The sequence below is a fragment of the Panthera tigris genome, chromosome A2, assembly GCF_018350195.1.
Source record: "Panthera tigris isolate Pti1 chromosome A2, P.tigris_Pti1_mat1.1, whole genome shotgun sequence".
NCBI classification, from domain to species: Eukaryota; Metazoa; Chordata; class Mammalia; order Carnivora; family Felidae; genus Panthera; species Panthera tigris.
In genome coordinates, this window is record NC_056661.1 from 97,668,395 (window position 1) to 97,691,888 (window position 23,494).

Sequence of the window (23,494 nt, forward strand, 5' to 3'; positions counted from 1 at the left end):
TCCTACTTATCATGAGGTGCATTTTTGGAAGAATGATAGGAAGTTCCATGCATAAGTCCTAGACAGGGATCGAGAAATTAAAAATATGCATCAAGTTCAGACTTAAAAGAAGCAGTAGGCTAAGGCAAGCTGAGCTGGGATGATACACATGATTCTCTTTTGGCCACATTATCAACTGGCTGTATCTTAGGGAAGTAGGAGCGATGCACTTCCAGTTTGTACCCCTCCAGTTCTGTGGAGCCATTAGCCCACAGCTAGCACTACCCCTGTGAAAGCACATTGTATCAGTCCCATACAAAGCACACAGACTTCATTTAACCCAGGCCACTCCTCCTTGGCAGGACAACTATTAGTATTTGGATGATGAGTCATCTGAAATGGAAAGTGACAGCAGGAAAAACAGTGAGGTTTGTCTTCTACTCCCAAGATGGCCCTGAAGAACATCTCCCCTGTAATCCAGTGTTTTATCATTTCTCAAGGGAATCCTCACAGAGCACTGATTATTATGAGCGCCAATGACTTTCCCTGCTCTACAAGGAAGCTACACACGCACATATTTATGTATGCGTATATGTACATGTATTTTACCTCTTCTCAAGGCTGAGAAGGACCATCGTGGGGAATATACGGAAATGCCAGAGATAAATCGGAGAATGAACAAAGGGACTGAGTACCTTGGAAGAAGTTCATGTTTGATAGTTTTTAGGTGCAAAAGAGAATTTTCTTCTTCTTCAAATTTAAAAATTTCCACTGTATTCTTAAATTCTGGGTGGTTTACAACAAAGAGATAAACTGTGTCATCTAAAGAATTGAAAGAACAGAGTTAATTTACAAGACATAACCATAGGACCTCTGGGCAGACACTGACATTTAAATACCACAGGCGAGGAAAGGTTGAATGTATAAACTGTTAGACGACCTAACATCATTCTTCTTCCCCTTCTTTCCCATCACTGTCTGGCTGGTGTTATTTCTGATCGTTGGTCCCCTGACCTTTAAGAAAGAGTGTTTCCCACTCCATATACAGAATTCATGAATAATCTGTTTATAGTTGAATTCAGAAATATAGCTCTCTTTTAATGCAATAATCATAGGTCTGTGAAAAAGGTTATGAAATCTAAACATTCTCTCAGGTGTTAACTGTTAGAAATTTCAAATGTAGCCTAAGTTGCTGCTAGCTGGAGAGGCAAATGATCAACTTATTTGTATGAAGAATACAGAAATAATTCATGAGTTAATTGTTCTTCTCTTACTATAAAAATGATCCAAATCTATGTTCCACAGTCATTTGCAAACCATGATAAGTTTCTTAATGTGGGTAGCTCATCAGCTCTTACCGCGGTCTATGAAAGTGCTGATACCATGTGGATTAAACGAAGCCAAATTGAACCCACGGCTGATTCTTAATTCCAGTGCCCTCGGGTTTTCTTCTTTTAGATCCATCATTAGTATCCCTCCAGGCTTATCTGGGGAAAAGCTGTGGAGTCCTGGACATTTTAAACCCTTTTCAAAACAGAGGAAAAAGTTAAATATAGAGGCTTAAGTGTGTTTATGGGCTAAAATGGGCAGTATAAATAAAAGATAAATAGATCCTTTGATTAAAGGTGGTGGTATTAAAGCTACAAATGGCAAGAAAGCAGAGAGGAGACAATAGGAAAAATAGGAATTGGGGGCTGGTGAGCTGCAAGACGAACAAGAAATGATTTTTCTGAGTTGAGGCACAAGACCAGGGGTATAGTCTCTTACGTGGATAACCACGAAGTTGGTGGCCCGGAAGATACCAGGCAGAGTTGAGGATGGGAGAAGTGAAAGTTTACATATGGACTGAAGTGTTGGTGAATGGCTGCAGTCAAGACTCCCCTCCTTGTCTCACACCCCAGATCCAATCTGTCAGGAAATCCTGTTGACTTTACCTTGAAAATATATCCCTTCGTAAAGATGTGAACATTCCTCCTGACCTTTTCCGTGACTGCTTTGGCCCAAACCACCACCGCAATTGTGGCAACAGTCTCACAACTGCCCTTTCTGCTTTTTTCTGGCTTTTCCCTATGGAAGACTGGTCTCCCATCAGCATCCAAATTATGCCGAGGATGTCATGCCTCTGACCGAAACTCCATCTCACTCAGATTAAAAAGTGGACGTTCTTATGATTTACTAAAGACCCTGTATGATCTGCCCTGCTCACCCTCCTACACCTTCCTCTACCGCAAACACTCTAGGTCTCTGCTCCCATCTCCTATTGGCCACACTGGCTTCCCTGATGGTCTTTGAACAAACCAGGCACATTCTCACCTCAGGGCCTTTATATCCATTGCTCCCTCTGCCTAGGAACGCTACCCCCCACCCCCCTAGATACCTAAGGCTCCTAGATTCTTTATCTCTGTTGTCAAAGGTCACTTATTGCCATTTGACATAGATACATTTTCACACGTACATAAATGGCAGCCTGACCACACCCTCAGCATGGCTGTCCCTCTCCACTGCCCCACCTTCCTTTATTTCTTGTAAAAGTACTACTACATCTGACACATATTCATTCTCTCCCCATTGGAACATGAGCCAGGACTTTGCCTCCTTTGTTTGCTGCTAGATCCCAGGGCCTGGAGCAGTGCCTGGCAGGTAGTTTGTCCTTTTCCCACTGATTGCAACTATCGCCTTTATCATGTACTAGACCCCTGTTTATATATTGATCTGTCTGGGGACTCATGCCTTTTCCTGTACCAATATACCACTTTTTAATCTCTATAGCTTTGTTTATAACATACATATATACATGACTATATATATATATATATATATAGCTCATTTATTTTCCTGTATAAAATTTGGAAATTAAGTTGCTATTCTGAATGGAACATTATTTTTATTTTTATGACTATTGCATTTTCTATTTGTTTTTCCCTAGTGCATGAGAAGGCGAGGAATTTTACATGTTCATTCTGAATAGTCTGATCCAACCATTTCATTGAACTCTCTCTCCCCTTAGGTCAAACAGTCTGTTAGTTGAATCTCTTGGATTGTTTAAAAAGAAGGTAATGACAATGTCTGAAAATTATGGCAGTTTTGACTTTTTTTTCTACTTCCTATTTTTTTTTTTGTTTTATTGGGTTATTAAGAATTCTAGTAGAGGGGTGCCTGGGTGGCTCAGTCAGTTAAAGCATCTGCTCTTGATTTCAGCTCAGGTCATGATCTCACAGTTTGTGAGTTCAAGCCCCGTGGGCTCTGTGCTGACAGCACAGAACCTGCTTGGGATTCTCTCTGTCTGGTTCTACCTCACTTACGTATGCTCTCTTTCCAGATAAGCAAATAAACTTAAAAAAAATTGTTTCAAATTAAAAAAAATAATAAAAAGAGCTCTAGTAGATTACTGATGGTCACGGTATTTGGGGGTGCTGTGTCCCTTTTTTAAACATTTATGGGAAGGTAGCACCAGTGGTAATGTTACACCACTGAGAATGATGTTTGCTGTAGGTTTCAGAGAAATTATCTTCTATGTCTAGTTTTCTGGGATCCTTCAAGCAGGAATGAACTGTTGCATTTTTATTCAGTGTTTTCTGGGGACCCACTGAAATGACCTAGGTCTTTTCTCTTTCAAATCTTTTCAGTCATATTTTATGCAAGTTTAAAAGAGTGTACAAAAATTAAGTCTCACTTTGTGTACAAAATTGAACATAACAGGAATTCTCCCCAATTAAAAAAAAAAATCTATCAAAATGCTCTAACTTCAAGGCTGGCAGGCTCAGCAAGCAGAAAACTGGAATTGTACTATTGCTACATGGGAGTGCCACTTCTATTTTGGAGCACTGTCCCATAAACAAAAGTATGATTTCAATGCACAGAAAGCAGGGATGGTGATAACTATTCATGATTATTTTAATATTGCCCATCACATAAATCTGTTTTTTTCCTCTTTTTAAAAGTTTTACTTATTTTTACTTGCAGCAAAATATACGTACCAAAATTGATCACCTTCACCATTTTAAGTGTAGAGTTCAATAGTGTTAAGTGCATTCACATTGTCATTTAAATCTTTTTTGTATTCTATTCTGTGTCATACAATTCTTCCGTAAGGGTGATGTGGGGCTGGAGGTAACCCTCAAACCCACAGCTGTGCAAAGTGTGGAACAGGATGGGTTACATGGGCTAACATGCTTGGAGGAAGAACAAACAGCTGCCATGAGGTACACATTACTCGTTACTCATTTAGAAAGAAGTGCATTCTGGGAAATAGTAGAGACAATGCTGAGTAATTTAAAAAACAGCAGTAAAGTGGGATTATTTCTAAATTTGAAAAAAAGAAAAGACAGTCATATCACCAAGGAAGGACAAAAAAGCTGAAGAAATTCTGTTGACATGCCTACAAGATCCTTATGACTATTCTAAGCCCCTTAGTGAAAATGGCTATAGATTTATGTGCTTGGAGACCTCACTCCTCCTAATTCAGATTTATTCCTATGGGGGCTGAGATCTTGAAACAGGTGAGTTCTGGATTACACAAATCTCTGAGAACACGTCCTTTGCAAAACAAAAAACAAAAAACAAAAAACAAAAAACAAAAAACCAACACCAACAACAAACACAAAAAAAACAAAAACCAAAAAGAAACACATACACACACACACACGCACACATACACCTCAGTGCTTTCTACTTTCCTCAGGATTTTTGCGCCTGTAGTTATGAATAATTTTGATGAGGAATCCCAGTGTTTTCTCCTAAGCCTATAGACATATGTGCAAGCATGTGCTTCCAAACAAACAACCCAGAGACCTACTAGAAATATCATTTTACTCATTCTGTGTAGGTAATTAAATAAAACTTGTCTTTTGAAACTGTATTTTTTAAATTTCATATAAATATTAGTGTGTCTGCCAAAGCCTACAATGTTTCTTTTTTCCCCTCAGTGGTAACAACCAACTGTTCAGTCTTTCACCTAAAAACTATCAGGAACCTGAAGAGTGTTCTAACCCTCATTCTCCTCTAAGCCAAGTTCTCTCAGCTTTCCCATACCTCTAACAACTGTTTTATTAGTGCTGTGACTCTTCAAAAGTCCCTCTATGGTTTCCACATCAGAGTCTCAGAGCCTGAAAACGAAGGATGCTGAGAGGGAACAGAATCATTACAGGCTGCCTTCAAATTCTGATATGTCTTGGGGCACCTGGGTGGCTCAGTCGGTTAAGCATCTGACTTCAGCTCAGGTCATGATCTCGCACTTTGTGGGTTCAAGCCCCACGTCGGGCTCTGTGCTGACAGTTCAGAGACTGGAGCCTACTTGGGATTCTGTGTCTCCCTCTCTCTCTGCCCCTCCTCTGCTTGAACTCTGTCTCTCTCTCTTTCTCTCTCTCTCAAAAATAGACAAACATTAAAAAAAATTGTTTTTAATCTGATACATCTTTCTCAAGAAAAACCAAAGCCACAAAAATGCCACAGACAGTCACTGGCACCCAAGCCAGGGAGGGTGATCAGAACTTCCTCATCTCCCACTTACAAAGTTTTCCAGTTAGAGGCTACTGGTGAAGGTCAGAACACAGTCAATTTTAAAGACTTTCTACTGTATACCCATAAACGTGACTATTTTTCATCTTCTAGGAATGAAGGCAAAAGTGAAGGTTATAAATAAACTCAGTTGATTATTTTCCACTTATGACAGGCTATTCAGTGGGAAAAAGAAAGAAACTAGAAAAAGAAAAAAAGCCTTCGTCTGGGAAAGTTGGTATAGTGTTTGAAAATAAACAATAACAGCAAGAGTATAAGCTTAAAATGGAGGATCTAATGGAAAGAAAGATAGATGCTTTATTCATTTATTTTATTTATTTATTTTTAATGTTTATTTATTTTTGAGAGAGAGACAGACAGAGCATGAGCAGGGGAGGGACACAGAGAGAGAGGGAGACACAGAATCCAAAGCAGCTCCAGGCGCTGAGCTGTCAGCACAGAGCCCGACGTGGGGCTGGAACTCACAGACTGTGATATCATGACCTCAGCTGAAGTCAGATGCTTAACTGACTGAGCCACCCAGGCGCCCTGATGGGTGCTATATTTAAAAGAACATAATGTAGTATGGAATATCCATAATAATGCCCAAAATATCCTTTTTAATAACAAACTTCTGAAACACAGATTGCATTGGAATATTTTAGTGCAATGCAGTAGGCACGTAAAGAGCAGTTCATCAACTGGCAAAGACTTGTTTATCTCTACATTTAGATAAGCTTGAAGACATTTTCCCAAACCTCGTTTACATGGTCTTTTTTGTTCAAAACATAGTTTTGAAAGTGAGGAATTAAAAAAACAAGTTCCTGTCCTGTAGGCCTCGTCAAACTCTCTTGGACATCCTCCACTGAGACTGGGGAAAGAAGGAGATACTCACCACACTAAAGAAAGCCAGACCATTGGGAAGTATGTCAATATCATCTGCGCCAGCCTCTGGAAGTCCAAGAAAACAGATAAACGTTATGTTCAAATTCCATTATTTGTTAGATACAGCACAATAGGGACTTTCTTTACTTTACTAGTGCCTGAATTTTTAGGAATAGTTCCAATTTTTTCTGAGGAAGCACTCTCTTTAATACACATCCATCGAAATCCCTTCCTGCAGTGAACCTCTAACTTTAAATGTTAGATATTTTATGTTTACTCAAATCAAAGTCAAGTAATCACCACACTTCCAGATATAATACAGAAAAAGCTGACATCTGTACACCCTTATGATAAACATCCAGATGTCTGTACAAAAGTAATTGACATCTGGGGAATATTACTTTCAGAGTGAAGGGCTCATAGTCATTTAACCATGCAAATATCCTTGTCCCTTCCTCTGCTCATTCAGTCTGAAGCAAACACAGACATTTCTCTCATTAACAGAGATAAAGCACCTGGGATTATATATTCCCTCTTTTAAAAACAATGTCTGCTTGTTCTCATAAGCAAAGAAAGCTTTCCATTTAATCTTTAAATTTAGGCTTTAAACTACAGAAAACAACTAGCAAAAGAAAATTAATGAAAAATACCATGCACCTAAGCCAGCTGAATCTTCTAACGGTTGTCTCTGAGCAGGCTACAATTACTATTGATTGTTTATTGATTGTCTTCAGTGCACTCCACACAGCACAGCAAATAATTAGACATAAGACTTTCCCAGTGGTCTCACTGTGTAAATTCTGCAGACAGATAATAGACCCAAACACAAGAAAAGAGGAATAAAAATGGCTTAGATTAAGCCAAATCATGACACATTCTTTGAGTCCACAAAATCCAATCTTCCCCTTTAAGACCTCTCCAAAGGATTTCTCCAAGATTATTTCTAGGTTGTCAAAAACAAACAGCATCTATGCAGCCATTTTGGTTTTGATTCATGAGTTTGCATTTGGTTGGTTGCCTCCAGTGTCGCCGGCTCTATCACAGTGGAGAAAAGCAAAAGAAAATACAAATGCCAAGAACTTCACTTTGTAAAGAAGACTGCAATCATGAATACATGCAATGCCTGTTCCTTGGCAAGAAGATATATGTGTGAGTGTGTGTGTGTGTGTGTGTGTGTGTATATATATATATATATACACATATATACATATATATGCATACACACACACACACATACACATGCTTTAAGCATGGAATGATGGAGGAGTTCTTAGCCTGGTCTGTGGATTCCTAAGGAGCCACAAATGGGTTCCAGAATCTATGAACTGGTTGAAATTCTATGCAATGCAAAATGGCACCTGGATGTATGGCTGAGAAATCCTATGAAAAGGATCAACCTTGGCTTTCAGCAGGTTGAACAAAAGGTCTTTAATAGCCCCAAAAAGTTAAGAATCACTAGACTCTAATCCCAGGGTTCTCAACTGGTAATGAGCAGGGACCAGGGGACTCTACGCCACATGTATGTATATGTAAACACAAACATACACACACACTCACATGCACATGTCAGTCCAAGTTTTGCCTTCTAGACCCATTTAGTAGGAAGTCAATTAAATAAAATTTGTTGTGGGGTGCCTGGGTGGCTCAGTTGGATAAGCATCTGACTTCGGCTCAGGTCTCATGGTTTGTGGGTTTGAGCCCCATGTTGGGCTCTGTGCTGACAGCTCAGAGTCTGAAGCCTGCTTTGGATTCTGTGTCTCCTGTTCTCTCTCTCTCTCTCTGCTCCTCTCTCTCAAAAATAAGTAAACATTAAAAATTTTTTGAAATAATTAAATAAATAAATAAATAAATAAATAAATAAAATTTGTTGTTCTTGAAAAATTACTTGAAACAATTTAATTTCAACATATACATGCTTATGCACATAGAACAAGAAAGGATATACAGAAAAAATTAACAATGGTTCTTTAGGTGGTAGGATTATGAATGATTTTCATTTCTTCTTTACACTTTTCTTTGTTTAAAATTTTCTACAAATAATAGTATCGTTTTAGTAATCAAGAAAAGAACAATGTTTGTGAAAGGTATTTTCATTTCAACTACATCATAACTTCTTTGTGCAATCCCATCACTTAATTCCAAGAAAAAAATAGTAAGTCTTATCTGTAGCTTTCTTTAGAATAGTTTCCAGATCTACTCCCTCCATCTTCCTTTCTATATCCATTACTACAACAGGATTTTATCATTTCCTATCACCTCTTGGGTGTGATTACTGCAAGCGTAGTCAATACTGGAGAAATTTTTTTCTCCTCTAATTCAGTAATAGCAGTAGTACTAGTACTAATAATAATAGCTACTAGATATTGTGTTTACCAAGGGCCAGACTCCTCACAAGTACATTACATACATTATTTCACACGATTTCTATATCCCTAGGAAGCAATATTATAATCTCTTTCTTTAGAGTAAAGAATACAGAGCCTTTGAATAGTTAAGCAAATTGTTCAAGGTCACAAACTGGGAAGCTGGGACTCAAGTCTTTTCCTTCTGACTTAAAAGCACACAGAAAAGAAAATACAACGTAGCAGTGAAGGGATTTTCTATGTCAGAACCATCCCCTGGTTCCTCTCTAAAGACACTTTACTTTGTAAATTTGACTGTGGTCAATTCCACATGTTAGCTTTTTCCCAAAACGTTTTGCTTCCATTCCTCCTACCAAGATCTTCCCCAATCCATATTCGGTACTTTTTGTTAAAACCCCTTTCAAAACCCTCTTGCTCTAGAAAGTCTTCTAGCTTACTTGGCACATCAGGTTTTGATCTATTTTTTATTATATCTTTGGTAATTATCTGTGTCAGAGATGGCTAACTGCTCCCCAGTATCCATATTCCCCATCTTCCTTTTCAGCTACAGGCACATGGCAACCCAGCTAAGGACATTTTCTACCCTTTCTTGAGATACTTGTGGCCATTTGCCTAGGTTCAGGTTAACAGGATGTGAGAGTACAATATGCATGCAATATCTGGGTAAAATAAGCTAAAAATAATATCCACATAAATTTTCTTTCTACCCCTTCATGTTGGGAAATGGCAACAGTTGGAGTTGGAGTCTCCAGTTGGAGACTCAGATGGAGAAAGCAGCAATATGTTGAAAAGACTTGTGTTGCTTCATCAACCTTTGCCCCAGATTAGCCACATGGAGCACAACCATCTAATCACCCTAGGCCATTTGCTTATCTTTGGATTGGACTGCCATGTAAAAGGGAATAAATTTCTCTCTCCTCTCCTCTAGGTGTAACTTTATAACACCAAATCAGCCCTTGCCATTCCCAATAGAGTATCCAATATGTAACGGAACTATTTTTCTCCACTTTTTTGGTTCACCGGTGAGGGAGGTATGTGTGTTAGTCACTCTGGGAAAAGATACTATATTGCAAAGAGAATTTGCAAACGTCTCTGAGTCTTGGGTCCTTATCTATTATATACAGAAGAGAAAAAAGAAAAAAAAATTATTATCTCACAGTAGTGTACATTTTGTTTTCCTTTCATAGTAGACTATAAAGTAAATGATCACAAGGGCTACCAACTTTAATGCTTTTTTTTCTTTTAAATCTCCCCAGCAGCATTTATTGTAAAGGTCTTGATTGCCAAGTGTATAAAACCACTAATTAACTCAAGAGAGACAATCCATTCAAAATTTTCTTTTAGTCCAGGACTCTGAATGCCCGCATTTTCAAAGACATTTAGAAAATGTTTTAAGCTTTTAAGTCTCTATAAATAGACTTAACTAGAGCCTGTCATTATAATTTTTTATTATTTAGATGTTGATATTAGGCCAAATCATGGGTGTGTAAGAGCCTGGTTTCTGTCCATAAGATACAATCGGAAGGAAAACCAAAAAATAGGATAGTGAGCTTACTTGGTGCCCCCGCAGAAGGCACACATCTGGTATGGCATGTGGTAGGTGATTATTATTTATTAAAACAGAAAGACATGAGATGGTATGTATAGAGCACCCAAGAGTTGCGAAGAGTTCATTTCTAGTCACGGTGAATGCAGCACCATAGTGTGTGTGGGTGTGGGTGCTGATGGGGATGGAAGTGTAGGGAAAGAGGTCTTACCTCTTGGAGGGATAGCTGGCTTCAAGTGTGTGGCTACTACTGTTTCCCAAAGTGGAAACTGACAAAGAGAACCTTTCAACCCTTGTTGCCTACCATAAGAAGTTGCTTTTGCCTGTATGGGCATGTATATGCCCAGCACACTGTTATTCCCTATAATCAAAGACCACTGAATAAGTGACTGTTGTTAAAAACATGTAACTACATGCTATTGTTAACCACTATGCATCACCAACATAGCATTCAACAAATGTTCATACAGTGTGTGCTAACCACAGAAGCAAAAACAAAAACAAAAAAAACAAAAACAAAAACAAAAAAAATAGAAAGAAAAAAAGCACAATTCTAATTAGATCTAAAAATGTATCCCAAATGTGCTTCTAATCACTCATCGTCTTCGCTCTGTTGCCTTTTGAAGTGCCTCAGAGGCATTAAACACTTCACAAGAAGGGCCATAGGTGACATATTTCCTCATTCTTTCCAATTCCAGACAGCAGCTCACACACATCACAACATAAAGGTCACAAACACAGACAGACGCCTGTTCAGAATACAAATGTCTTTGGGCTTGTTTTTCTCTGAGGAGCCCTCCATCCCAGTGAGTTGTAACAGCAATACACTTGGCAGTTCATCCTGGAATGTGTCTGGCTGTGCCCTATTGTCTACTCTGGGACTTGAATTCACAGAAGGTGGGCTCCACAGGGCCAAGGGCTGTTTAATAATTTGACAATTATTAACTCAGTAGCAGGAGTAACCTTCGAGATCACTGACTCACCCTCCCAACCTTGTACAACATCCCTCACAGATGCCATCTGGCTTTTGCTTGGTGGCCATTCTGAAGGGGCTCTTCATGAATGCAGCCAGAAGGCAGGATGCAGTTGCTGAGTTTCTTGGGACTCCAGACAACCTTATTTCTAGAACTGTCTGCATTATCCAGCACAGATCTTGCCCGTGTGGTATTTGATACTGAGTTTGTATCTTCCTGCTAAGTGTGTGGGCAGCGGTAAGGGCAACAAAGAGGAGAAGCCCCAGGAGCAAGAAGTCATGGAGTCCAGGCAAGGGAGATAGAACTAGGAAGGTGGACTAAAGCAACAATGGAAAATAGGACACAGGGCACATAAAAAACAGATGCGGAAAGGGAAGGCGAATAACACAACTGGAAAGAAACTTTGACGTACAGAAGGCTGCTCTGAAAACTGATAGGTTTCATGAAAATGAAGCCTTCTTGTGTCTGATCCAGAAAAGGATCACTACTTTGTTTTTGTTCAAAGAGCACTGTGAACTCTGCCTGTAGTGAATGTGGTTATAGATATGAAGTACTTTATTAGCAATGCCAGTCCAGGGCAATTTAGCAATGACTATCAAAACTTAAAACACATCTGCTCCCTGAACAACAATCTCACCGTCAACAAGTCATCCTACAGACATACAAGAGCTACATGTACAATGATGTTCACTGATTTGTTTGTGGTTGCAAAAAACTGCAACCATCCAAATGTGCATCAAGAAGGAAATGATTAAATAAACCACGGTATGTGCAAACAGTAAAAAGAAGGAGGTAGGTCTACATGAGTTGATGTGGAAAGCTGTTCACCTTCCACTGAGAACAAAGCAGGTTGCAGAATATAATCTTATATTAAGATGCCATTTGTGAAATATGCATGTATTTGTTTGCATTTGAGTTGGAAGTATCAGGAAAGATAAGGAAAACTTTATCTCTGGAGTTATTTCTGTGTGCGGTGGAGATTTTGTTGAGAGATTTTCATTTTCCATTTTGTAACTTCTCTTTTTTCTGACACCTTCACTAGCTGACCTCTAGGCTGACAGAGCACAGATTCCAGGGGCCACACACAGTGAAGAATATAAACTTTATAAAACTTGTTCAGAAAAGTCACTAAACAAGCAAGAAATCAAGCAACAAACATAGGATTACACAAATAATTAACAAATTGCAGTGAGAGTGGGGGACAAAAGAAATACAGGTGCATGAGATTTAAAAAAAAAAAAAGACTGACCAAAGAGGTTTTCATTGACTTAATGTGATTTTTCCTCTGATGAACGCTAGTGGTGTGCCAAAACACTGCTAATGAGTTTTTTCGTGTTTTTGGCCAAACAATGTAAGGAGTACAACAAGCATTTTCTCATACTCACCGATTCCTTTAATGAGGTGGCAGTTTGGAAGGTCTACGGATTCTACTACTCTGGAGGCTTTAAGTCGATTCCTGTTTAAAAAAAAAAAAATCTATCTGTTTATGTATTCCTTGCTTTGTTGCAGACAGGGTTTAAAGAGGCTTACAGCAATACATAAAACATAGCATAAATCTAAAGCAGATGAAAGAGAAGATAGAAAAACAAGGGTAGGAACATTAAAGAGCACCAGAAATGAAGTTAAAATAAAAATGCGTATCACAAAGTTGTATGTGTGAATGTGGATCATAAAAGAAAGCCAATAACTCAACAAATAAAACTTGTAATGCAAGTTCCTGTGCAAATATAAACACAGCACCAGGTCACATTCCACACAGCTCTGGTGTTGTGGGAAGAGCTCCAGATGTGGAGCCAGCAGCCCTGTCTTCCTACCGAGGGCCCGGAGGAGCCGGAAAATGCTCAGACCCTCTGCAAAGTGACACGGTGCCTGACAGGAGGCCAAGAGAAGATGGGTTTTCCAGAGCCAGGCACACAGAAGATACCCTACAAGCAGCTGTCAAGAACTGGGTCGAGGAGATCCCATCCCCGCACAGTGTTCATTAGGTGAGAGCTTCTGAGAACATCAATTACCTGAGCAAAACTACTTGCTGTTGCTGTTTGGCAAAAAATAAAGTGAAGAAATCATGAGAAAATGGCAAACTGTAATGAACGGTCCCCCCTCTACCAGAGAAGGCCACAAAGCAGTTTGGGCAAACAGGTGTGGGAGTTCTTCTTTTGAAGCCACATGCTATATAGGCTTTTTGCCTTCTCTTCGCTCACTCTCTCCCCTTCTCTTTCTGTTCTCTACAGTCACAAATGTTAAGAGTGCTTGCAGGGTGATTGACATTTTTCAAAGTGGGTCACATATATCACACATTTAAGAGACGACAATGGTAAGTTGCTGCTTGTCCCTCTTCCATTCATACCCTTGACAGCGTCTCACTTCTAGACACCAAATATGGGGAGGTCTACTGATCTCAGCAACATGGTAGAAAGTTGAGGCCTACCTAACTCAGAATTACCAACAGGTGGTAGCAACCATATATTTTGGCAACTCATATCATATATAGTGTTTCTAATTAAAATGTTCATCAGTCTGTTATTTTGAATCATGTAACTCAAATAGTATCCAAATTTCTTGAAACAATATAGCAATAAGGCTATAAAAATTAAAGTGAATCAAATATAAATAAAATAGAAAATTAAAATTAAAAGTAACTAAAGTAAACATATAAAATATGTAGGTGTAATGAAAATTAAACATAAAATACAATGTTAACGCAAAGCAAGACAAAATACAATAAATCTCACATTTACAAGTCCCCGGAGGGATCAAATTTTTCATTTTTTATTTAATTTTATGTTTTTTGAAGTTTATCTATTTTGAGAGACAGAGAGACAGTGAGAGCAAGAATAGGGGAGAGAACAAGGGAGAGAGAGAATCTGTCAGCGCAGAGCCCCAGGAGGGGCTCAATCCTAGGAACCATGCCATTATGACCTGAGCCGAAATCGAGTCAGAAGCCTAACCGACTGAGCCACCCAGGCCCCCCATCCCTGGAGTGATTTAAAGAGAAAATATGTATACTTAGCCTAATATAGTAGAGTGGCGGTAATACGAGTGATAATGGGAATGCCACTGCTGATAGCCATGGGTGGTAAAAGAAAATCAATAATAAAAACAGTTAAAACTCACTGAGTCCGCCACTGTTCTATGTGATTTACTTGAATGACTTCATTGAATTGTTACAACAATCCTAAGAAGTAGGTACACTTGTCCCTACTTAGGAATGAGGGAAGTGACTCAAGAGGTGAAGCAACTTTGCTGAGGTTTGACACCTGCTGGGAAGAACCTTCCAAGGCAGTGCTCTAACCCACTCTGGTATTTTTCTCAGAAAGGAAGGAAGAGATCTGTGCTTCTGCCTTAGCAGCAAGACTGCCTGACCATCAGCAGGTTAATCTCTATGGACATCAGTCTTCTTTATGTGTAAAACAAGGATGAGGTTAGATGACCTCTCAGGTTCAGTGGATACTGCATGACTCCAGAAACAGATGGAGATACGTCAGTAGGTCTCAGCTGTGGCTTCATCAACTTTCTGTGTCATGCATTGGCTTGGGTGTCAATTTTATACAACTTACTATTATGTCCCTTTAACTTTACAAAAAGAGGGAGAGGATTATCATCTACCTATTGCCAAGATAAACTATATGGATAAAATACAATTCAGATGTGTTTGAACAATTTAGGTCGGTTATATTTTTACAGACAACTTAGGTCTGCATAAATGACTGATGATTACCCACTGCTAATAGGGTAACCTTCATCAACTAGTTTAGCTGTACAATATCATCTCTAGAAATGCAGACTGCGAACTATTAAAACTGAGTTACACAGGGGGCACCTGGGTGACTCAGTTGGTTAACTGGTTAAGCGGCGGACTTCGGCTCAGGTCATGATCTCACAGTTCATGAGTTCGAGCCCCGCGTCGGGCTCTGTGCTGACCGCTCAGAGCCTGGAGCCTGCTTCAGTTTCTGTGCGTGTGTCTCTCTGTTCCTCCCCCACGCTCTCTCTCTCTCTCTCAAAAAAAAAAAATGAATACACTTTAAATTAAAAAAACAAAACAAAACGGGAGTCACACAAGAGTTGTGCAGAACTTCTGGTTAATCAAATCATTTTTTCTTATCTTTCCTTTAGAAGAAAAGATAGGGTTTTGTTTCCAACCTTCGTGGCCCATCAAGACTTTCACATCCTTTTTGTAGAATACTGCTAGGCTTTTTACCTGGTAGAACTACCAGTTCCCTACCCATTAGTGAACTTCTGCATTAAGGCTGGTAGGACCTATTAGCTAACAAACCTAAAGCCATTCTCAACCCCTTTCTTCCTTGCTCCTTTCCACTGCAGAGACAGACAAGCCAAATATTTGCTTTCCCAGCCCCCTCTGTATTTAGAGGCAGTCATATGACCCAGGCTTTGGAGAAAGATATTTTTGTTCCTGATAGAAAATGCAGACATGGGGCGCCTGGGTGGCTCAGTCAGTTAAGCGGCCGACTTCGGCTCAGGTCATGATCTCACCATCCGTGAGTTCGAGCCCCGCGTCGGGCTCTGTGCTGACCGCTCAGAGCCTGGAGCCTGTTTCCGATTCTGTGTCTCCCTCTCTCTCTGACCCTCCCCCGTTCATGCTCTGTCTCTCTCTGTCTCAAAAATAAATAAACGTTAAAAAAAATATTATAAAAAAAAAAAGAAAATGAAGACACAAGATGAGAGCTAACTGGCATCACCCCTTCTCCCTTCTTCATGATATGACCACACGGACAGTGCTTGAGACTATACCAACCATTCAGTATCCTTAACACGACAAGTATGAGGACATAAAGCCAACAGTGAAGGATTGAAGGACAAAGCTAGAAGAATCTAATTTTTTTATATGACCACGGGCTTGATGGAAAAGCTATAGAATGACTTACCTACAAAGTTTTCATCATGTGAGAAAAATAAACCTTTATTTATATATAATTAATTTGATGCATGTTATTTGCAACTGAAAACACTCCTGTTAACCAATTTAAGAAGTCTGGGGAGTATATATGAGAAAACTACACAAACCTCTTTGGACTAGGAGATCAATCAGCTCAAATATATTTATACCAAATTAAAAATAAATAAATAGGGAAACCTGGGTAGCTCAGTCGGTTAAGCATCTGACTTTGGCTCAAGTCATGATCTCGTGGTCCATGAGTTCGAGCTCCATGTTGGGCTCTGTGCTGACAGCTCAGAGCCTGGACCCTGCTTTGGATTCTGTGTCTCCCTCTTTCTCTGCCCCTCCCCTGCTCTTACTCTGTCTCTCTCTCAAAAATAAACATTAAAAAAATTTTTTTAAGTAATATATTTTTAAAAATAATAAATAAGTAAACAAATAAATGGTACAAACACAAATAAGTGACATTTTTGCTACAGCCTATTTGCTCCCTAACACTTTATGTCCACAACATCCTTGTGACTGAATTAGGTCAGGGATGGCTGTCTGCTGTCATGCAGCCATTGCCAATCAATCATAGCACTCTTTCCCTTTAACCCACAGCCAGCCTCAGACATAATGTTCTAGGCAACCGCTACTGCTCCAGGCTCCTTCTGCTTTTCTCACTTTCCTCTTCTTTTTCATTAAAATTTTGTTATTTTTCTTTTAGTTACAACTATACGATAGGTGTAGTGCAGCAAAGAATATACATGGTCTTCCTTCAACTGAGCCAGCAGTCATTTCCCAAATGACCCCTACCAGAAACAGGTACATCAAGGTTCTTCAGCAGGGGTCCAGTGGCCTTTATGGAGTCGTGGGTAAAATTCAGGGATCCATGAACATAAATGGGAAAAAAATATATATCTTTATTTAAACCTAACTGAAAGTAAGTCTCCTTCAATGATGACTGCAGGCAAGAAGCCACAGAAGTTTCTACTAGCAGTACCTATGTCTCCCTGTCAATAACAGAAATCACAGACATTGTTACATCACATTTCAGTTGCTGTAGATATCTCAAAATACCATTTATACTCACTGCAACTTCAAAATATCTATTGCTACATATTCAACTACCTTTATATCTATGTAAGGCTTTAATTAAGAAGCCCACATTGTTGTATCATTAGATTTTTAAAATAAGCTGGTAACAGCATTTAAGTATTTAAATTAAGTATTTAGTATTTAAATACTTAAATAGTATTTAATTTTGTTTTACAGCCCTATGTATTGTATTTTATGCATTTAAAAACATGATGGACACCAAAGTGTCTTATCGGTTGATGAATGGATAAAGACGTGACAGATGCGATACACACACACACACACACACACTCACACATACACAATGGAACAGAATTCAGCCATACAAAAGAATGAAATCTTGCCATTTGTGGTGACCTGGATGGAGCTACAGACAATAATGCTAAGCAAAATAAGTCAGAGAAAGACAAATACCATATGATTTCACTCATGTATGGAATTTAAGGAAAAAAAAAAATGAGCCAAGGGGAAAACAGAGAAAGACAAACCAAGAAACAGACTCTTAACTATGGAGAACAAACTGATTGTTACCAGGGGGGAGGTGGGTGTGGAGGGATCGGTGAAATAGGTGATGGGGATGAAGGAGGGAACTTGTGAAAAGCACAGGGTGATATATGGAAGTGTTGAATCACTATATTGTACACCTGAAACTAAAATAACACTTCAGGTTTACCAAACTGAATTAAAATAAAAACTAAAAAAAAAGAGGGGCACCACACACAAAAATTAAAAAATAAAATAAAAGCATAATGTTGAGAAGGAGTCAAGACTTTACCAGACTGCCAAACAGATCTATGGCCCAAAAGTCTAAGAACCCTGCCTGAACATTGTCATTACAGGTTAACTTTCAATGAGCACTTACTACGTATTTGGCATTGTTTTAGCACTTTACAAGTACAAGAATGAACTTCATGTTTTCATAGCCCCACTATGGAGTGGGTAGTATTGATATCCCCATCCTACAGATTGGGACATTGAAGCACAGAAAGGTGAAATAAAAAGCCAAGGTCCCAGGTAAATAGTGGAGCTAAGGAATGAATTCAGGCCATCTAGGCCACAGAGCATGAACCCTTAACTAACAGTCATTACCATGAAATCAATTTCTATTTCTTTCACTTAGGAAAACAGCATTAGCCATCCAGAACAGGATGAGATAGGGGCAGTTAATTATTATATTGCCTCATCTTCAGCAAACTAGGAAAACAGTGTTACTACCTGGCATTACTTTGTTCCATATCTCATGGCCTTTGAATTTACAAACCACTGATGGGGCTTTATCTTCTAAGTACAGGCTTAAATATAGACAAACAGGGGCTTTATCTTTTGTATACAGACTTGTAAAACCTCTTGGAATTTTCACCCCTTGAGTCCCCTTAATGCTGGTACTTAGTAACTAAGAATTTGTGATTAGGCATGTTAAGCTGGAAGTAAGTAATTTACTCCAAAGGCAGAAAAGCTAGGAAGCTGTGGGGAAGCAGGGGGCAAAAGAGAAGACCTAGTTTGGAGTTTACGTTCAGCACTTATTACCTGTTGAGCTACTAGTTGACTTCCTCCAGCCTCAGTTTTAACACGTATAATATAGGAAAGAAGACATATATGAAGACTGAATGGAGGCATAAATGTAAAAGGAATTTCTTTCCAAATGTCAGTAAATGTACATTTTGGTTTACTATAAAGAACTTTTGACACAGTGATCAGCACACAGCAGTCACACAATAAATGATAAGGAGGATGGTAGTTTAAAAATAAAACCTGAACTTTCAGAAGAGTTCAAAAGCAGACTGGATAGCTTTTTGGTGCGGCTGTCATAAAATCTATCATGCAACAAGCGGAATATTCAGATGCTTGTTTGGGGATTCCTGCTCACGCATAGGTCTCTGATGTACTCAAGTCTCATGATTCATTCAAGTATGTGTACTTTGCAGCAGGTAGCAACTGGCCCAGGGAAATTTGTGTCTTTCTATTTTCCCCTTTATTGCTCAACTAGGGAGGAGTAGAAAAGTTGGTTGTAATATGCCATCCTCCCCTGGGAACTTTGGCCAGTTACAGTTCAGAAGGAAAGAGACAGCTTTGATTCCATTTATCCATCTGGGGCATACTTATCCTAAAAAAAAAAAAAAAAAAAAAAAAAAATTATTCGCTGTTTATCTGAAATTCAGGTTGAAATTTAAGTGGGCGCCCTGGGGGGAGAGAAATAACTTGAGTGCCAAAGCGCCATCTCTAAAAATAGAATAATGAAATAGCTGGTACCAGATGAGAGCAAAAAAACAAAAACAAAAACAAAAGCCTGTTTTTTGAAGAGCCTTTCCTTATGGGGAGGTAGGAACATGCTGCTTTTCAAAATAGACGCTAAGGGTCTGAAAGGAGAGATGCTATGCATTTGAGCACCCCACCTGTATCTGTCAAGAGCAGGCACAATCACAGGGTTGCCAAATAAAAGACAAGATGCCCAAATTTGAATTTCAAATAAAGAATGATATTTTAGTATAATCATGCCCCAATATTGCATAGGATCCGCTTATCCTACAAAATGGTTCGTCGGTTATCTAAAACTCAAATTTAACTGGGCATCCTGCGTTATTTTCTAAATCTAGTCACCTATCACATATCCTAACGTTCTCACATCAGCCGATTGAGGGCGTCAACTATCCGATGAAGTTACCACCCTAGAAAGTCACTGCTTGGTAAAATTTATTACAGTCAAATCTCTCTAAAGAAAAGATGCATTAAATTGTAAATTACCTGTAAGGTACATTCTATGTAAATAAGCTTCATTTACTTTTTCTTAGGTTTGCAACTATAACTCATTTAAAGGGACTTAAATTTAAAATTTTAAGATTGGTAAGAAGAAAAACCCATGATTTGGGAAAACTTCAGCTTGTGGAACACTGATGGCTTGAAGTTCAGGACAATTTAATGAGCTTGTGAATTTTAGTGGTACTACCTTTGAAACTGAGAGCTGGACAGAATGTACAAAACCATCCAATTCAAGAATGTTCTGCAGAGCAAGTTGGGGATTTATGTAACATGAAAATTCAGGCCAACATGTCCATTTCCTACCAGTAAGAATTCTTCCCTCTGTCACACACTTCCCCCAGCTTGCACCCCTTTATCAGCAGATAAAGCTCCAGCTATAGGTCAGTAGACACAGAAACCCTGGCATCACCTTTGACTTCCTCCCCCCCTATCACTGGGGCTCAGGTTTGGGCCCCTGTTCTGTTATTCTCTCCAAACCACTGCAATACCTTAACTAGTTTTCCCATATCTGCTTACTCTCTATTCTACTACTTCTCAGTTGTAACTGCATATTAGAATTATAAGGAGAATCTTTTAAAATAAACGCTCAGGGCGCCTGGGTGTCTCAGTCAGTGAAGCATCTGCCTTCAGTTCAGGTCGTGATCTCGCAGTTTGTGAGCTGGAGCCCACTTCAGATCTATTTCCTTCTCTCTCTGCCCCTCCCTCACTCACATGCTCGTGTGCGCGCTCTCTCTCTCAAAAATAAATAAATATTAAAAATAATAATAAAATAAAATAAAATAAAATAAAATAAAATAAAATAAAATAAAGAACACTCATGCCTCGGCCCCACTCAGACCAACTGAATCAGAATTTTTGGGGGTGCAGCCCAGGCATCAGCCTCCCAGGAGATTCTAACATACAGCCAGGATTGAGAACTGCTCTCCTCCAATCCGTCCTTCCAGCTTTGTCTCTATGTAGCACAACTAACTATGCTTTATAACACAGCAACTGATTAGGCTTTATATGGTTTAAACAGATTCCTGTTGAAACGCACACATGCACCAACATCAATAGTTCTCCTTTGCCTATCAAAGCAGGCCCCAATTTTTGAACTCCTAGTTAACCATCTCAAAACCTTCCCTACCCTGGACTCCTTAACTCCCCTCAAGTTGGTCTACTGCTAATCTCCAAACTTTCCCACCCGTTCCCCTTTGTTCATGCTTCGTTTTTCATCTGGGATGGCCTCCTTCATCCCCACATATGTTTCACCCATCCTTCAAGACCAATTTCAAATAGTCTCTTTCTCCTGAACTCCACCTTCAAGGGCTCCATCTTTCCTCCTTAAGCCTGCAGGGGTTGGTTTGTACCTGTCCTGGACACCCAAATTGATACGTTTGTTTTACTTCTCTTCTCCCCTGTAATAGGGTGAACTTCTTAAAGGTGAGGACAGTGCCTGACTCCATTACAGGAGCCCAACACAGCACACCATACAGAATTGGTGCTCAGTATTTCTGGAATCCATCTGCACGAGGCTTATAAAATTTGAGTTGGTAACTTATAAACTAGGATGTCTACCCATCCGTGATTTTCATTATAATTAAATTGGGACATGCACTAGGCTTGTGCTGTTTGACATTCTGGCTTCAGGGTTCCTCAGTGGAGATAAATAAGGAAGTGATGTAAGACCAGTCGCTGAATATCTCAAATATATTTGATGCACAGCGCCAAGATTAGAAAGATGAAAAGTTTCTCAAACTTAGGCAGGGGAGGGATGGTGCACAACTTTATTAAAGAAGGAGGCTGGTTTGGGCAACAAAGAGAAGCAGCACCAATGACTTGAAATAAATCTTTATAATGAAAGTTTCAGTGCATGAGTAATAGTTTTGCTTCCAAGTTTAAAGAGCTGGGTTTGCCTGGGAGTGCTTGCAAAGCACTCGCTGGGGCTCCTCAACTTCCCAGAAAGTCTCGAGATTCAGCCCAAACTGTGTTAGGTTTTGCTAGAAGCTGGGGTGGGGGTGGAGGTGTTTCACAAGCTGCGGATCTGAGAACAACCCGGAGTTTTCTGCCCGGCAGCTGGAGAATCCCTGCATGGCCTGCGCCCTCTCCCGCAGCCGGCGGCCACCCGGGCCTGGGGACCCGAGCGCGGGGGAAGCTCGGGGCGGGGGGCGTCCCACAGCCGGGCCGCGCGCCGGCGCCTCGTGCGCGAGGGCCCACCTACCTGAGCGCCAGGAGCCTCTCGCCCAGGAGCGCCAGCGCTATCCCCAGCAAGCTCAGAGCCACCAACCTCCCCATGGCTCGGGAGCCGGCGCCGCCAAGCTCTCGCTGGACGGGGAGCACGGTGGGCGGTGCCCGCCTCCCCGCTCCGGCCGCGCTCCGCCCCGGCTCCGCCCTCGGCCCGGCCCTTGGCCTTTGTCACCACCCGCTTCCCCAGAAGCTTTCCCAGGATGCCCCAGTTTAGGTTGAGGGCGTGAAATTTGGAATTCCTTCGACTCCTATCCCAAACAAACAACCCCAAGGACCTCAGGCAGCCCGCGTTCCTTTCTCATTTTCCTAGTCTTCAAAGACATTCCTTACTCCTTATCCCAGTAGGAAACTTCTAGATAAAGTTTTAAAGATTCTTTTTCATTACAGGAAAAGATACAGAGTCCTGTCTTGTAAATAACCTCATGCTGGAATCACTATTCTTTATACCAGGGTGTAGACGGAAGGAAAGAGACATTCTGTTCCTGGTAATCCTTCATGTGGGCTCGAGGCCTGCAGACCTGAACACTTTTTGATCTCAGCTCAGTGTATGGGAAAACTGTTTTTTGCTTTCTTTTACTTTAAGAGCCATAACATGAAGAAAGAAATAAAAACAAATGTAAAAGAGAAGCTTATTGGTTCAGATTGAGACAGACCGAGTATGCCTGAACTAAGCTTCCAATGGTTCCCAGGGTTTATTTGCCATCCTACAGCGTGTAGGCAGAAACCATCACAATTTCCAATCTTCAACAAACATCACTTTCTTAAACAACTTGTAAATAAAAGCAGATGCTAATTTCTTATCTGCCCCTCCCCCCACCAAAACCAAAACTCCTCTCCTTCTGTATGTGTGTTTCTCTGATTCAGTCCTACAGGATATTAGGTTATACTGAATGGTAGGGAGAAAAACAGTTGTCTTTTGAAAGAACAGACATGTGTCATGGGTCCCTCTGGCACAGACAAATCTCAATTTAGGATGAGGCTGAGACCCAACAGGTGCTGGGCCACAAAAGGAACAGTACCCCAGGATTTAGGATGGAGATATTTGCTGTAAAGAACCAGAGCTTTAAAGTTCGGCAGAACCTGCATAATCTCAATCTCAGAAAATCTTGGAGAAACTTTCGATTAATGTTATTAACACGACCAGTGAGTTCCCTGAAACTCAGTGTAATTCCCTCATCACTCTGTGTAAAAGTGCTGTATCTCCATATTCTTCTTCCTGCTGAGTGTTGTGCTGAGTGTCGCTGTCGAAAGAGTTTCTGCAGAAGTAGCCCCCATTCTTACCCCATATCCACCT

At 40.0% G+C, this 23,494-nt stretch overlaps 1 protein-coding gene across 1 annotated transcript in view; it reads right to left on the bottom strand.

Moving 5' to 3' along the window:
- The window catches only part of PON2 (paraoxonase 2), a 28,135-nt gene extending 5,831 nt beyond the window's left edge, over positions 1-22,304 (bottom strand). The window contains exons 1-5 of the mRNA XM_042966767.1: positions 22,175-22,304; positions 12,629-12,699; positions 6,371-6,426; positions 1,338-1,503; positions 675-801 (exon numbers count right to left, since the gene is read on the bottom strand). Coding sequence (XP_042822701.1) covers positions 675-801; positions 1,338-1,503; positions 6,371-6,426; positions 12,629-12,699; positions 22,175-22,248 — 494 coding nt within the window. The 5' untranslated portion in view covers positions 22,249-22,304. The remainder of the gene's footprint in view (positions 1-674; positions 802-1,337; positions 1,504-6,370; positions 6,427-12,628; positions 12,700-22,174) is intronic.
- Between the last annotated feature and the right edge of the window lie 1,190 nt (positions 22,305-23,494).